Source organism: Ochotona princeps, chromosome 10 (genome assembly GCF_030435755.1).
Source record: "Ochotona princeps isolate mOchPri1 chromosome 10, mOchPri1.hap1, whole genome shotgun sequence".
In the NCBI taxonomy this organism is placed as follows: Eukaryota; Metazoa; Chordata; class Mammalia; order Lagomorpha; family Ochotonidae; genus Ochotona; species Ochotona princeps.
Genome location: NC_080841.1, coordinates 24121313 through 24137496, shown reverse-complemented (window position 1 = coordinate 24137496; position 16184 = coordinate 24121313). Strand labels below are relative to the sequence as shown.

At 42.5% G+C, this 16184-nt stretch overlaps 1 protein-coding gene across 1 annotated transcript in view; it reads left to right on the top strand.

Annotated features, from left to right (window-relative positions):
* USH2A (usherin) overlaps positions 1-16184 on the top strand; it is a 641433-nt gene that overhangs the window by 593798 nt on the left and 31451 nt on the right. The window contains exons 61-63 of the mRNA XM_004578639.2: positions 2691-2918; positions 8523-10039; positions 12513-12834. Of these exons, the coding sequence (XP_004578696.2) occupies positions 2691-2918; positions 8523-10039; positions 12513-12834 (2067 nt within the window). The remainder of the gene's footprint in view (positions 1-2690; positions 2919-8522; positions 10040-12512; positions 12835-16184) is intronic.

The window sequence follows — 16184 nt, the reverse complement described above, 5'->3', positions numbered from 1 at the left end:
TTGCTTCTCAGAAATAACAAATGAATGTAATAGGAAAACTTCGCTTTCCTGTAATATCACGGTAAATAAATTCCTTACGTCCCAAGATGTTATTATTTTTGAGTCTTTAAAAGCATACCGGCACAGGCCAGATTAAGTAAAACAGCACCCATTGTAGAAACGTGCCCTGTGCCAGGAGTGAAGGAACTTCCTCCTGAGACCACTATGTTGTGTTTCCACTTCCCATGGTGGAGGTTTGCAGCCCACATATTTTGAATACTCTCGCTTTCAAGGATCTGAGCCATAAATGTTTATTAAAAGAATCTGTAATGAAATCACTTTTGTTATATTTTTAATGGTTGCCTGGAGTGTGTTGGATGACAGAATGCTGCTTGTTAATCATTAAGTACTCTTGTTACCAAAAGCGTTTGATAGCATTGCCATCTAGGGGCTGAATGGAATTCTCAGCTCTGAAATAAACTGTAATTGAGCAGGTGCTGCCATTGACAATATACATATGTTTTTCCTTTATAGCCCACATGTTTTTCATGTTTCTTATGATAAAAACTATCTCTAAATGTCCCCCCGTAGCCTACCTTTTCTATATATAATCGGTTAGAGGTGACTACTATTTGCTTTGGAGCATATGCATTTGTGTCAGCTATTACTGAATATTCGGAACAAAGAATGATTCTTTTTTGCATTATTAATCTTGCCTGTGTTTGCCTTATTTTCAAAGAAAGGAATCATTTATCAGAAAAGAATGTTTGTAATCGGAACTTGTGGCATCTTCAGATTTAATATTCATTATGGTCATTCTCCTCTCTGCTGTATTTGTCTAAAAGACCAATCTAATGTTGTGCAGAAATAAGTTTTGAAATATTTATGATCTAACTTTTAATATTTTAAAAAAGAGAAATTAGTATTTCTGTAAAATTTGTTTCAGAGTCTTGTCGCTCTGCAAATGTTTAAATATTAAAAGATTTCAAGAGGTTAGTAAGTAATAGCATAATGGGACTTATTGAAATAGGAAAATGGACTTTACAAGTTTTTGATTCGTAAAGGAAATTATATTTTCTTCTCCTGTGTTTAACATACAATAGGCAGCATTAACAAGGTTGAAACTTACCACAAGAGTATGAGAAGATAATGCCACGAATTATTTCACATTGTTTATAGGGTTGGTTTAACCAAGTTTACTTGAAAATAGTTCAGTTTGATTTTATCACCTTGTTCTTCTTTGATATAATTTATATAATATTTACATATCCTCAGATGAAGAATTTTTTCAAACATCACTTTGATGCCCTTCATAAATACTTTCCCCTTCCCCACCACACATTTTCCTTCTTTGTTCAACAAGAAAACAATGGCAGACTCACTAGCATGGCTAGACACCCAATACACCAAAGCTGGGTTCACAGATCGTAAATGTAAGTATCCTATGAACTCAGGCGAAGCTTCCTCATGGTTATTCACATCCAGTGGGGATGACGCACAACAGAAAATAGTATGTGTGCACATGCACACGGTACCTGAACATACATTGCTACCACACTTACAGACATGCTTTCTACCTCAATCAGACACATTCATCCACTGTAAATATGGTGAGTGTGCCCTAGACCCTTTCAAAACAACAGTATCCTTAGCTTCAGTTTAGTTCATTGTTTCAGTTTAGGTTCATTGTGGGCCTGGAGCAACAGCTCACTGGCTAAATCCTCACCTTGCAAGCACTGGGATCCCATATGGGTGCCAGTGTGTGTCCCGGCTATGCCATTTTTCATCCAGATCCCTGCTTGTGGCCTAGGAAAGCAGTCGAGAATGGCAGAAAGCTTTAGGACCTTGCACCTGTAGCGGGGACCCTGAAGAAGCTCCTGGCTACTGGTTTTGAATTGGCTCAGCTCCAGCCATTGTGGCCATTTGGGGAGGGAACCAGTGGGTGGAATATTTTTTTCTCTGTCTCTTCTTCTCTGTAAATCTGATCTGCCTTTTAAATAAAAATAATCATCTTTTAAAAAATTAGTTTCACTGCTTCTCTTCAAGCAGAATAAAAATTCTGCTACTCATTTTCTCCTTTTCTTTTAAGTAACCAAAGATTAAATTCGCAGAGCTATGTAACAATTGCTTCAGATACGTTTCATGGTTTAAATGATGCTACTTTTAAGAAATTAGAATATTTTCACATTTGTATTAACAGTAAACTACTTTAAGTGCATTTGTGCTTGTATAATTCAGTTGGCTTGCTACTGTTTCCATGTGTTTGTTTTTATTGACTTTGTAAGATGTAAGTACACTCCATGTACATGAAAGATGAAGATTGGAAAGATGGAGAAAATGTTATACATAATAAATAGCAATGAGGAGTAGAGTATTAGGATGTTTCAGTAGGCCTCCATATCCTGAAGATATACTTGGCGAGCAATTATCCCAGGCTTGATATGCTATTTGATGCCACCAACTTTCACCATAATCTGACTGCAGCAATGATGTTTAATTTTCATGTATCACATCCTCTGGGTCGCAAATCTGAAAAAATCGAAGGTTCTATCTGACATCATTCATTGTTAGGTCATATAGTCAGGGTGTCAACAAGGAAAAACATGCACATAATTATATTGATGGCAATTCAAGACTTGGTTATAGAATTTGTGCTACTGAAGTACTTTCAGCGTGGTTTAGAAAATGACCTTCTAATAACTTTCTTACAGGGAACCAGCTATCAAGCCCCCCTGTTTGGGTTAGAACCATTCACAACCTACTACATCAGTATTGTGGCTGCAAACAGTGCAGGTGAAGTTTCAAGTCCCTGGGCCCTGGTTCAAACCTTTGAGTCTTCCCCAAGTGGACTGAGCAACTTTACAGTACAACAGAAAGAGAATGGCCAGGCATTGCTATTGCAGTGGTCAGAGCCTCTGAGAACCAATGGGATGATTAAGGTATGTCTCTCCATATCAAATCATGCTTGGTATTTTCCAGGTAAATAGATGAACCCTGACATGCCATCAGGTCACTGTGGGAAAACTCCCTTTACAGCTGGTTTAATTCTCCTTGATCATTCTTCTAAGCTTTTGATCATACATTACAAAAAGCAACCTCAGGGTGTGTGTGTGTGTGTGTGTGTGTGTGTGTGTGTGTGTGTGTTGCTTCTTACAAACTCAGCCTTGGGTTAAAGGATCACCATGGATTATCTCATGTGCTCTTCTCATCAGCCCTACTAGGTGAGGACCACTGAGCCTCTTGAGGCATATAAAGGTCAAGTAACTCACAACTCCACATTGTATACAATCAAGTTCAGATTCAAAGCCAGAAAGTCAGATGGTGAACACTGAATACTCCATGGTTGTGCTCTTATTGGCTCCCAATTTCCCCTGCACAGTTATCAGCATAAGCCTTGCCTGGTTTGCTCTAGAACTGAGCTCAGTAAGCAACCCAGCAAGTCTGCTAACTCCCCACTTCCTTATGTAGCCTTGAGGAAGAATGTCATCAACATCATATTTTCATCCCATGCACCATCAGCCTGAGTGCAAACATTGCGTCTTCATTGGAGGCAAATCTAGATCTCATCTCCCTTTTTGATCTTCACTCAGGGGAGGCAACTCATCGGTCAATCAGTCTAGGCTGTGCCTCTGCTCCAGCTTCTCTCATCTAAGGCCACCCTTCAGGCCTTCTTCCTTACTGACTCCCTGTGGAACTAGAGTCCCCAGCCTGCAGCTGCTGTAGTGCCTCTGCCTACCCTCTGCCGCACCTTCTTAAGGTGGCACAAAGACTCTGTGTCAATCTCATACCAAGCAGTTGCCTAAAACTGCACCTCTTGATAAAGCTTTTCCTAAAAGCCCTCTGAAACGGCAAATTAAAGACAACACCAATTTATAAGAGTAACTAGAATTCACAGGCCCGTATCTACCCTTACTGGCTTCTCTGCGGGCTTCCTCTGAGGAGGCAAGCCCTGTCTGCCAGACTGCCTGCCTGTTCCTGAGTTCAGAATGTGCCCAATATCAGCAAGAGCCTTGCACTGTAAGATCCACAACCTTGAAATTGCAAATCAGCATCCCATTTAGAAGTGCCAACGTTTGAGTGCAGGCTCCACTCTGAGTTGCGGTTCTCTACTGGTACTCTCCCTGGGAGGCAGCTGATGAGAGCTTACCTAGTTGGTCGCTGCCAACCACCTGATGACCTGGACTGAGTTCCTAACTCCTGGACATGTGGCAGGATGGGAGCCCTCTCTTTCTAGCTCTCCCAAATACATAATATAAAATAAAAAATAATAAAACCACAGCCCTAAATCTCTCATCTGGTAAGGGGATCCCCTTTCACATCCACCAGGTCTCCTGTGTTTGTTTCTTATCTCAGCATCTACTTCTTCCTAGAATGACTGACAGTAAGAATATTGACTCCTTTTACCTTTATTTACATATCACCAAATATTTATTGAGCTTCTACTAAGTTCCATGCACCTATTGAAGTAAACATGTTAGACAAGGTCCCTGCTGTCACTGATCTATGCGTCTGTGAGTAAGTGTGTAGGAGTGAATGAATGGTGGGAATGCAGAGAGGCAAATGATGAGCTTGTAAATAAATAAGGACATTCCAGAGAGCAACGAATGCTATAAAGAAAATTAAATAGAATAATGTAATTATGCCTGCTCAAGCTATTTTCGAATGGATAATCGTTTGAATTGAGTTGACATTTGAGCCGAGCCCTGAATGACAAGGCAGAGTTAGTCATGTCAAGATATGAGAACAAAATGTTCCAGACAAAGTGAACATCAAGTGCAGGGCCTGAAGCCAGGAATGAACTTGATGTACTCTAGGAAGGGGAAGGATGCTGGTATGGAGGAAGCACAGTAGGAGAGAGAAAGCTGGACCCAGAAGATACTGAGGGCAGGTTGCACCCAAACTTGAGATCAATGACAAGGAATTTGCTATCTGTTTCACATGCAATGAAAAAAATAAGTGAAGTCTTTAAGCAAAAGAATAGCATAAGGAAATGTTTTTAAAAGTAATTTGGACCTCTGTGTGGTAAATGGTCTGTAAACCATTTAGAAGCTACTGAAGAACTTAGGGTAGAATTGAAGGCAACTCACAAGAAAGTGCAATTGGGAAGCTGAGAAATAAGGAAGAGTTAGAGATGTATTTAGAAAGAAAAGGTGATGAAACATGGTAACGGATTGGATGTGAAACGCAAAGGAAAAAGGAGCATGTCAAGATGATTCATAAAATTTATCCTTAAGCTATTAACTCTGAAGAAAAGCTTGGAAACTAGATAGGTTTAAAGGGTCAAATAGACAGTCGGAAGTAAATTCCTAGAACCCCTGTGAGGGACCATCACTGAGCCAACTGTTTGAAATCATTATGAGATAGATGATATTTAAACCCATTTACCTGGAACAGATCCATAGAAAAATTGTCACTGGAGAATATGAGAGCCGCAGGGTTTGCAGCTGAAATTTGGAGACTGAAATTTGGAAACAGAGAGGAAGAGGGGAAAACCAGCAAGGAAAGTGAAAGAAGCAAGTGACAAAACAGGAAAAGTAAGAGAGCAAAATAACCCAAACAATGAAAACAATGTCCAGTGCTGCTGGAAGTCCCAAGTACAATAAGGGAGTGACCCTGGATTTGGGAAAGAGGAAATTATTATGATGTGGGCAAGAGACTCAGGCAGTAGAATGGTGGCTGGGATGGCTTGCGGAAAGAATGCTAAGTAAGAAAATGCAAAGACTCATTGAAGAAGCTTAGATGGAAGGAAAGGAAGAGAAATGGAGCAGTAGCTAGGACTTTGGTATTAGCATCAAGCAAATTTTATTTCAAAACAATCATGAAAAGGGGCAGGTGTTTGGACTTGTGGTTGCTTCATCTACATCCCATGGAGTGCCTGGGTGCCATCCCACCCTCAGCTTCTGATTCCAGCTTCCTGCCATGGTGACTCTGGGCAGCAGCAGATAGATGATAACTCATTGATGGGTTTATTCTATCCATGTTAAAGACCTGACATGAGGGGGCCAGTGCCGTGATGTAATACACTGGGCCTCCACCTGCCCTGCAGACACCACATATGGGTGTCGGTGATGTCCTGCTCCATGCCATTGATGACCCAGCTCCCTGCTTTTGTCCTGGGAGAGCAGCAGAGGATAGCCTGCTGCACATGTGTGAGAGACCTGCAGGAATCTCCCGGATCCTAGTTTGTAATCTGCTCAGCTCTGACCATCGTGGCCATTTGTAGAATGAACAAGCAGATGAAAGATTGATCTCTCTGTATGTGTATCTCATTCTCTCTTGACTCCTCCTTTCCAATAAAAGTAAAATGAATCATAAAAAAATCCTAAAAACAAATGTCTGATTTGAGTTCCCGAAAGTCGAATTTGGACTGGCCCAGTTCCAGCAATTCTGGACATTTGCAACGTGAGCTAACAAATGGGAGCTCTATTTGTGTTACCAACTCCCAAACAAAAATATAAATAAATGTAATAGATCAATGAAAGATACAAATAGGGCCCGGTGGTGTGACCTAGTGGCTAAAGGCCTCACCTTGAACGCCCCGAGATCCCATATGGGCGCCAGTTCTAATCCCGGCAGTTCCACTTCCCATCCAGCTCCCTGCGTGTGGCCTGGGAAAGCAGTCGAGGAGAGCCCAATGCTTTGGGACCCTGCACCCGTGTGGGAGACCTGGAGGAAGTTCCTGGCTCCTGGCTTCAGATTGGCGCAGCACCAGCCGTTGCACTCACTTGGGGAGTGAATCATGGGATGGAAGATCTTCCTCTCTGTCTCTCCTCCTCTCTGTATATCTGACTTTGCAATAAAAATAAACAAATCTTAAAAAAAGAAAGACACAAATAAAGAAAGGAGAAATAAGTACAGGGAGATAAGTTGGTGATGCAAAGGGTAGTAACAGTATTTGTGGGCGTGAAGTCCTTAGGAAGGCAGAGGGGAAGGGCTAGAGAGCTTAGATAGCCTTTCATAGGAGCAGAGATAATTCATCTAAAGGAAAAGGAAGGAAGTCTAGATGTCTAAATTCACATGGACATCGTGGCAATAATACATAAAAAAATTCATCTTCACCTGGTTCAGTTTCGCAATGAAATATGTGGTCATCTCAACACCCAACTGTGTAGAAGGCAAGAGGGTATTGGCAATTGCTGGGAAAAAGGGAAAAAATATGAAATAATCATCTGGGAAAACAAGAGAGAAGACCCATAAGAGAATAGAATAGGGTTAGAAATTGGCAATCTTCTATTTTAAAAGTATGGTAATAAATTTAAAGTGAGCCAAGTCACCCTGTTTGTTTTTTCTTCCATACCCAATTAGGAATTTAGGTATAGAAGGAGAGCTGAATTTAATGTTAGCTAGACTTGCCAGATGAATATCAGGGGCAGCCAGGGATGCCAGGGAGTCACAGATGCTTGCAAAATGATTATGCAATCTAAGCCCCATTCAGAAAACATGCCTCTCACTCCCTGCTCCCAGGGACCCCTACAGGAAAATCACTCCAAAGCACAGTAATCTAATATAAATCGATTTCCAGAAGTCTGAGCTATTTAATCTTCTATAACATTACAGTATATTAACAGTCCAATCGAAGTAAAGCTTCCTAAGGGGTATCCCGCAGGGACTGTTCCATGCTTGATGTGTTTCCAAGGAATTCTTCAAGGTACCACTTCTCTGCTGAGACTTCGCATCACAAGGAGTCCACCACAAACCTGTGCGCTGTCTCTCTGATACCTTAAGAAGAAAAAGGGAGGGGAACCCCAGCTCCATACCATCTCGATTCAAATAATACAGGGTTAGAACTTCCTAGAGCAAATGAATATTCTACACCAAAGAAGTGAGCAGAAAAGGAGTAATAGAGTGGGTTTTTTTCCATTTCTTAGTCATTGGAGTTTATATATGTGATGTACAAGAGGGTTTCAAAGTGTTCATGGAAAAGTGGAATCTAAATAGAATGTGTTTTCCATGAACCTTTGGGACCCCTGCTGAATGTTAGCATATGTGTGTCTGTGTTAGGCCCCCTCCTGTGTGTTATGAATCATGCTTATGTGTATCCACACACATTTTCAGCCTAGGCGTCCTGGAAGAATCAGTGATTAATGATTAAATTCTGTTCCCAGAACAAGAGGAGATAGGCAGTGTACAAAGATCGTCCTCACTTTCACAGCATGAAATCAGAAGCATGAAACAACAATCAAATAGCAGGTTTGAGTAGTATTCTCTGTTTCAACAAAATCAAGGTAGAAGAAATCTCCTGAGCACCATATAAGGGAAAGAATCAGGTACAGTAGACTTGATTTGCAGGTAAATACTCTCATGTAAAACGCAACCATTTCTAAAAGGCAAAGAACAAAACTTTGGTTTCTCTTTCCCTGACCCTTGTATGAAATGGAAAAGACAACATTCTCAAAACTAATATCAAATACTGACTGCTTCTGAGTTAGGGACTTCAAGATGTAACACAGGGACGGGGGTGGATAAGCTGTTAAAGGGAGCTAAATGCTACCCCAAAGCATCACCTGCCATGACTTGCTCCATCTGCTGTCTTCTTCCTGCAGACATACAACATCTTCAGCGATGGCCTGCTGGAGTACACGGGCTTGAGTCGCCAGTTCCTCTTCCGCCGCCTGACTCCCTTCACCCTCTACACACTGACCCTAGAGGCTTGCACCAGGGCAGGCTGTGCACACTCAGTGCCCCAACCCCTGTGGACCCAGCAAGCCCCTCCGGACTCACAGTCGGCCCCTACAGTGGAGTCTGGGACGCCCACCGGGATGCTGCTGCGCTGGTCTGCCCCTGTCAACCCAAATGGAAACATAATTCGCTACGAGGTGATTCGTAAGTGCTTCAAGGAGAACGCGTGGGGGAATCAGACCATCCAGGCTGATGAGGAAATTGTTTTTACAGAATTGGATACAGAAAGGGATGTATTTCTGTACGATGACACAGGCCTGCGGCCATGGATGCTGTGTGAGTACAGGATCTGCACCTGGAATTCGGCAGGACACGTGTGTAGCTCCTGGAGTGCAGGCAGGACATCGCAGGCACCTCCTGAAGGTCTCTCTGCACCTGAGATCTCCTATGTTTCTGTGAGTCCCCCAAAAGTCCTGATCTCCTGGATCCCCCCAGAGCAGCCCAATGGTGTCATCCAGTCCTACAGGCTTCAGAAGAACGCAGTGCAGTATCCTTTTAGCTTTGATGCTGTGACATTCAACTACACCGACGAAGAGCTGCTTCCTTTTTCTACTTACAGTTACGCACTCCTGGCTTGCACAAGCGGGGGCTGCTCCATCAGCAAACCTACCAACATTACCACTCTAGAGGCTGCTCCCGCAGGACTCAGCCCTCCAACTCTTTGGACCGTCAGTGCCAGTCAGATAAATGTATCTTGGTCACCACCATTAATTCAGAATGGAAAGATCACTGAATATGTGCTTAGAGGTGATGGAAAGGAGTACCTTGCTGGGCAGCGTCTGTACCTACTAGTTTCCCACCTGCGACCTTATACGCAGTACAATTTCTCTCTGATAGCCTGCACAAATGGAGGCTGCACAGCAAGTGAGTCAAGCTCTATCTGGACCACGGAGGCCCCACCAGAGGACATGGATCCCCCAACATTGCAAGTCACAGGCTCAGAATCGATAGAAATCGCCTGGAAACCTCCAAGAAACCCAAATGGCCACATCAGAAGTTATGAACTTAGGCGGGATGGAACCATTGTCTATAGTGGCCCAGAGACTCGCTATCATGATTTTACCCTCACTCCTGGGGTGGAGTACAGCTATTCAGTGAGTGCCAACAATAGCCAAGGCGGGATTTCCAGTTTGCTTGTCAGAGCTCGAACCAGCTCATCAGCGCCCTCTGGGATGGAACCTCCAAAACTGCAGGCAAGGGGACCCCAGGAGATCTTAGTGAATTGGGACACTCCAGTGAAGACCAATGGTGATATCGTTAACTATACCCTCTTCATCCGTGAGCTGTTTGAAAGAGAGACAAAAATTACACACATAAACACAACTCATAGTGCTTTTGGCACGCGGTCCTTTGTAGTAAAGCAGCTGAAGCCATTTCACAGGTGGGTAGCTGTCCAAGTGTTCTGAGAGCAACCTACTGTCCTTACTAGTGTGGAAACCCTTCTTCCGTTCTGCTGAGACTCCCAACACAAGGTGCATGATTCTCCAACCTCCCACCACTTACACTTGCATAGAACAGTTGGTGTCAAGATTTAGTTCCCTAGAATTGGATTTTGCCTGAAAACATGCAGCCCTTGGATAGTACAAGTCCCAGAGAAGTCATCCTATCCTAACTATAAGCAAAATGAAGTATTTAAAATACAAAAAGCACGACAATGAGCACTATCACCAGGTTTTATTGGACTGAAGCAAAAAAAAAAAAAATGGGTGTTGGGGCTGGAGTCCTTGTTAATGCAGTGCTTCTTCCAAGGCTAATGAGGCTCCTTTGCCTCTGGTTCCTCACCACCCACAAGACTCCCCCCACCCCGGGCTTCGCAGATGGTGCCACCTGGCAAGCTCATGCTGTCTTCTGGGTTACACAGGGTTCTGTGACATGCATGAAAAATTGTTTAAAAGAATCTTATCCCCAGCCCTTGTCCCCTAGCTTAAAGAACTGGCTGGCATTTTTCCCCATCACATTTTATATCACTCACATCCACAGACAGAAGAGTAATAAAAGACATTTTATGCTTAAAATTTAGTAAAACGAATGGAGCCACTTAAAAAAATAAGGCTGAAAGAATGTTGATTTCTAAGCAGCACTGGTAAAATTCAATGATTATTGTTACCTACTGAAATGTAGATTTGATCCCTCCTGTAATTATCTCTGATATATAGTGCCGTTTAAATGAAACATTTATGGTGTTCTACATCTACTCATTACAATTATTTAGGGTCTAATTAAATATTAAACAGTAATTAAAGCTTCCTCAGGTATCCCCTATAGCTAATCCACACGCTATGTGAACTGGTTTTCATCTTACTCTAAATTCAGGTCATAAAGTGTCCATCTTGGATGAAGAGCTACATTTTTTGCTGGTTTCCTCTTGACCTGACTGTTCATGCAAGTTTCAAAAATTATACATATTTGAATCTTCCTTGAGACTCTGATTCAAGAGGATCTCTAGAAAGCAGCAAGATTTCCCAGAGATGAGAAGGACAGTTTTCCTAGGCTAAGGGTGAAAAGTAGTTTGACTCATCTGATAAACTTAGTAATAATAATGTCTATGGATACACCAAGATTTCTTCATTATCCACCCTGACTGAGGGTATAAGTGACATTGATAACTTATGCAATTGGGTTTCATGCTGTTTTTTTTCTTAACCTATTCATTTTTACTAAGTATTAATGATTTATGTGTCTTCCCATGGGACACCTCTAACTGATCAGTAGCCTGGGAGTATCCTAAGTAGCAGAAGTGATCTAAAACTACCACCAATAAGTGAGAAAATGAGCAGTCCCCATGCAGAAAATCAAAGTTGGCCTCACAGAATGGCTTAGGAGTAGAAACTGCCTTGTAGAGCCATGGGTTAGCTCACCAAAAGTTAAGGGCCCAACCGTGGTGGAGATAGGCACACAAGGAGAAGGCAGCTTGGAAAGAAAGGGGGGAATGAAACAATTCACAATGGAAAGGAGAACTGTTATCAAGAAAGCAAAGAGTGAAAACAGTAAGCAAGCAAGAGAAGAAACTGGTTAGGTGAGCAAGGAGGGAAGGAAAGAAAATAAGAAAAGGATGGAATCAAAAGAAACAGAAAGGAAGATGCCTGGGTGCTAGAGAGACAGTGAGGGTGCCATAACACCAACAGACTGAGAACAAAAAGTGCCCATTGGCATGATAGACAACTACTTCTAACAAACATTTGTTCTATTGGGAAGCAAAAGTCACTGCTGTATGAATAGACTTATCCAAAGGACAGGCACCAGCTATCAGGCAAATTGTAACTGAGTGGATGAGTTAGCTGGATGATGATGCATAAGCTAGTTAGTAGCTAGGTTAACAGTGGCTCCCACAAGGTCTTTCTGAGGCATAATATCACCTGTTTAGCATGTCAGGTGTCAAATAAGGAGGTTTATCACCCAAAAACCTTCCTTCAATGAAATTCCTCCATGACCTGGGAACATTCCCAAATAGTCAAGTAGCTCACTCTGCAGAAGTAGGAGCAGTCCTGGACTGTTCAAAGTGGTGTAGAGACCAAGCTCTGTATTCTTAATTACCATGTGACAGGATTCAGCAGAAACCAGAGTTCTCACACTGGACAGAACCTTGGGAGTTTGTTTATACTATATGGTCTTACTTGGGGAAAGAATTATGCCCACTTCTTTGAAATAGATTTTTTTTTCAGAATGGAAAGCCAGGAGAATTTAAAATATTTGAAAATTTCTGCAGAAACATGACATCGTAATTTTTAAAAAAGGATTAGCTATTGAGAAAATAAATATAAATTTAATTTGCCTTTAAAGTTTGTCTTTTAGAGAGCCATCCCATGAAAATTTGGTTTGCTGCTGATGTGTAACCTCTGCCTTGTGTCCTGAAGGTATGAGGCACGCATTCAAGCCTGCACTGTGCAGGGATGTGCATCAAGCGACTGGACACCCACAGAGACCCCTGAGGTTGCACCGTTGAGTCAGCCTCCTCCACATCTAGAGGTACGGGTGGTTCCAGAAGGCTTCCAGGCCGCTGTTTCCCTGTGGTGGACAGGACCGCTTGAGCCAAATGGAAAAGTGCTATACTATGAATTGTACAGGAGACAAACAGCAACGCAGCCTGGAAAAGCCACACCCATGCTAACCTATAATGGAAGTGAAAGCTCCTTCATGGATTCTGAATTGTTGCCTTTCACGGAATATGAGTATCAGGTAAGAAATGTGTGCCATCAACAATTGAGGCTGAGAATCTGCATACAGGAGTCCTTGCCTAGAAAAATGACTTAAAATTTGAAAAGCCACTTACAGAAATGTGAGATTTAAGGAGAGCAATAATACCCTTTGGAAATTTTCAAGCAGTAATCAAAGGAGAAAAAAATCATGCTTCTTTGCTCTTTTAATTACCTTGGTTCTTGAGTGATGTTGTACCTGCTTGTTTCCTGTGTAGATTCCATGTGACCTATTTACATTACTTATTAATGAAGTGATTTCTATTATTTAAGCATCCCTCTGTAAAAATTGCCTTGGTAGTAGATACTCTTTGTTAAATATCACTTTGATACAGGCATTGGCATTGGAGGTTAAGATGCTGTTTGGAATGCTGGCATCCATATGGAACAGATGCCTGGGGTCAAGTGCCAGCTCCACTCTGGGTTCTAGCTTCCTACTAATGCACAGAGGGCAAACAGCAGATCCTGCAACCCATGTGAGAGACCCAGATTGAATTCATGGCCACTGATTGCACACCAGCAGGAAGATGAAACAGAAGCAGAGATGGGGCTCCATCCCAGGCACTTTCCTATGAGATATGAGCACCCCAAGTGACAGGTTAGCGTGCTGTGCCATGAGGTCTGCCCCAGGAGACTGCTGTGCCAAATACCCACCTCAGAAAATGATACTTTGAAAAGTACATAGTAAATACAGAAGCAAAATAGTATATTAGGTTCATCTAGTTTTCATAAGTGTTTTATCTGTATGGACTGTGAAAAACTTGAACATCATTTAGAATGCTATGTACTAAAGTGATTCATTTCTCTCTTTTTAAGACATTTATTTATTTACTTGAAAGGCAGAAAGACAAGAGGGAGGGACAAAAAAAAAAAGGAGCAAGAGAGAGATCTTCCATCCACTTTGTCACTCCCCAAATGGTTGCAATGCCTGGCCAGGTTGAAGACAGGAACCTGGAACTCCATCTTGTTCTCTCACCTGGGGGCAGTTGGACCATCTGCAAGTGCCCCCAGGTGCAGTAGCAGGAAACTGAAGCAGAAGTGCAGAGGCCAGGACTCGAACGGGTGCTCCTATATGGGATCCGGTATCACAAGCCACACCTTAATGGCTGTGCCACAATGCCAGTCACAAAATGTATTCTTCTTTAATAGAAGAACATTTTATCTTTGAAATGGATATGTATTGCTCTCAAATCCACTTGATGGTCACTTCAGCCACAGGTCTCCTTGGAAAAAATCAAGCTCATTGTCCTAAACACATCTGTTCACTCAATATCTGACAGTAACTTAACTCTTTTGCAGAAAATCCTGTCTTTGAGATAATCTGTGTAGTTGTAGAATTACCACAAGCTTCACAGAGTTGGAAAATTATTCAACAGAAGGGCTGTGGGACTATGTGGCTAGTGGTCTTGAGGGTATCAGAGGTGGCTCACACCACCTCCCTACACTGTCTAACACCATTGTAGTATTTTTTTTTCATTGTATTCATTTCTGTCTTTGAATTAAGTCACTGAAAGCAGCTGCAAACATATAGTTAGGTGGGATGGACAAGACATCATTCCCTGGTCTCAATTAAATATTCAAATCGGTTTGCCAGTGACGATAATGATCAGAGCCCAAATCAGCCTCAGTCAATCCAGTAAGGTTGGAAATATTCATCAGATAATGAGGGAGTGTTCATTGTCTGTTTTACCAGGATGAATTGCTTTGCAGGGCTAGGCATGGAAGAGTCTCCTAAAAATGCAAATATGCTCTGAGATTCCAAATATAATTTGGTTTACCAACATCTAATTCGCAGACAACTCCAGAATGCATGTTTCATACGTAAAAGAGATGCTTCTATTAACAAAATCTTCCCATGCACAACCTTTTCCTGAAACAAAGAGTACAGGCATTTCAATGCAACAGAATGTTTACAAATCCAATAGGATTTTCCCCACACAGACATTACTCTTTGCTGTCTCCAACCCTTTCAAGATTGGATTGTACTAATATGTACTCCATAAACCCCCCAGATTCTGTATGGGGAAGTTCTTAATTATTCAGCCAGCAAATTAAGACTATCATCTTCCCACAGGCTTGGAAAGGGATCTGGGTGTGTGTCTACTCCTTAAGTCTAGTTTGGTTTTGACCTCTGGGGAGTGAACTGAGCCTAATGAGTAGCTCACAGTAATTGTGCATTCATATTCATACTCTCGCTTCAGGCAGTGACTCACCACAGAGTTACCAGGCCTGCCAGCCTCCCCCTTTCACTGAATCATGCTGTCAGTGACTTAATTAATTTTCATGAAACTTCTCTGCTTTGACAGATTTTTGCAATAAGCACCCACATACATTCAGGGAGTCTGAAGACTTTGGGTGGCTCATGGCTGGGTAACTAGAAAAGCTGCAGGTCAACCTCAGAGGGAGCCCCATAACTCAGTGCTGCACAGGGCTGATCTCAAGGGAGACTGGTGCTGTGGGGGGGTGGGTCCCACCAGTAGCCCTCTGGCTGCCACTGTCCCCACACAGCACAGAGGGTTATAAAGGAGTTGTGGAGGGGATCTCCACTCTACCAAAGGCAGCTGCTGGGGGTGCAGGGTACTGGGAGGACTTCCCTGTGACAGGCTTTCCAACTGCAGGTGACAAGTGAGAAGCAGGGAGAAGAAGGAATAGCAGTTTCTACTTGCTACCCTGGATCCTTGAGCAAATGTCTATCTTCGGGCCTTTCCTTGTTGTCATAGTTGGAGCTGTCACAACAGACTAGCACAGATAGGGTGACTTCAACAACAGGCTTTTATTTCTCGCAGTTTTGAAAGCTGAGCTGCCTGGGATCAAAGCAGGTGCACATCCACTCTCTGGTGAGGACCCACTTCTTGCGTTGCCTGAGGTCTTCTTAGGATACCTTCACAAGGAAGATAGAAGGAAAATAGGGGAGACAGGGGTAGTGGGTGAGAAGGAGAGGGAATCTTTATGTCTCTTTCTCTTCTTAAAAGGACACTAAACTCACTCATGAAGGTTCCTTCCTATGTGGCCTGCCTAGCCCCAAAAACCCCCTACCCCACACTGTCACATGGGAAACTAAGATCAGCATATGAATCAGGGAACACAGCATTCAGTCCTACACACTTACCCAGAGGGAGGCTCCTTCCAGTTCTGGATTCCATAGGCTAAGTAGAGGTGAGCCATAACTATACTATTTTTAGAAATTGTTATCAAAATTATTTTTTTTGATGGGCCATGAGTTGCAAAACCTGGCGAAATAAGCTCTGACCCTCGACAACTGGAAGTTCTGGTGGTATTTACTTCTATGTTGTGCTGATGCACACTTAAACACAAAGTAGGACTATGGTTATC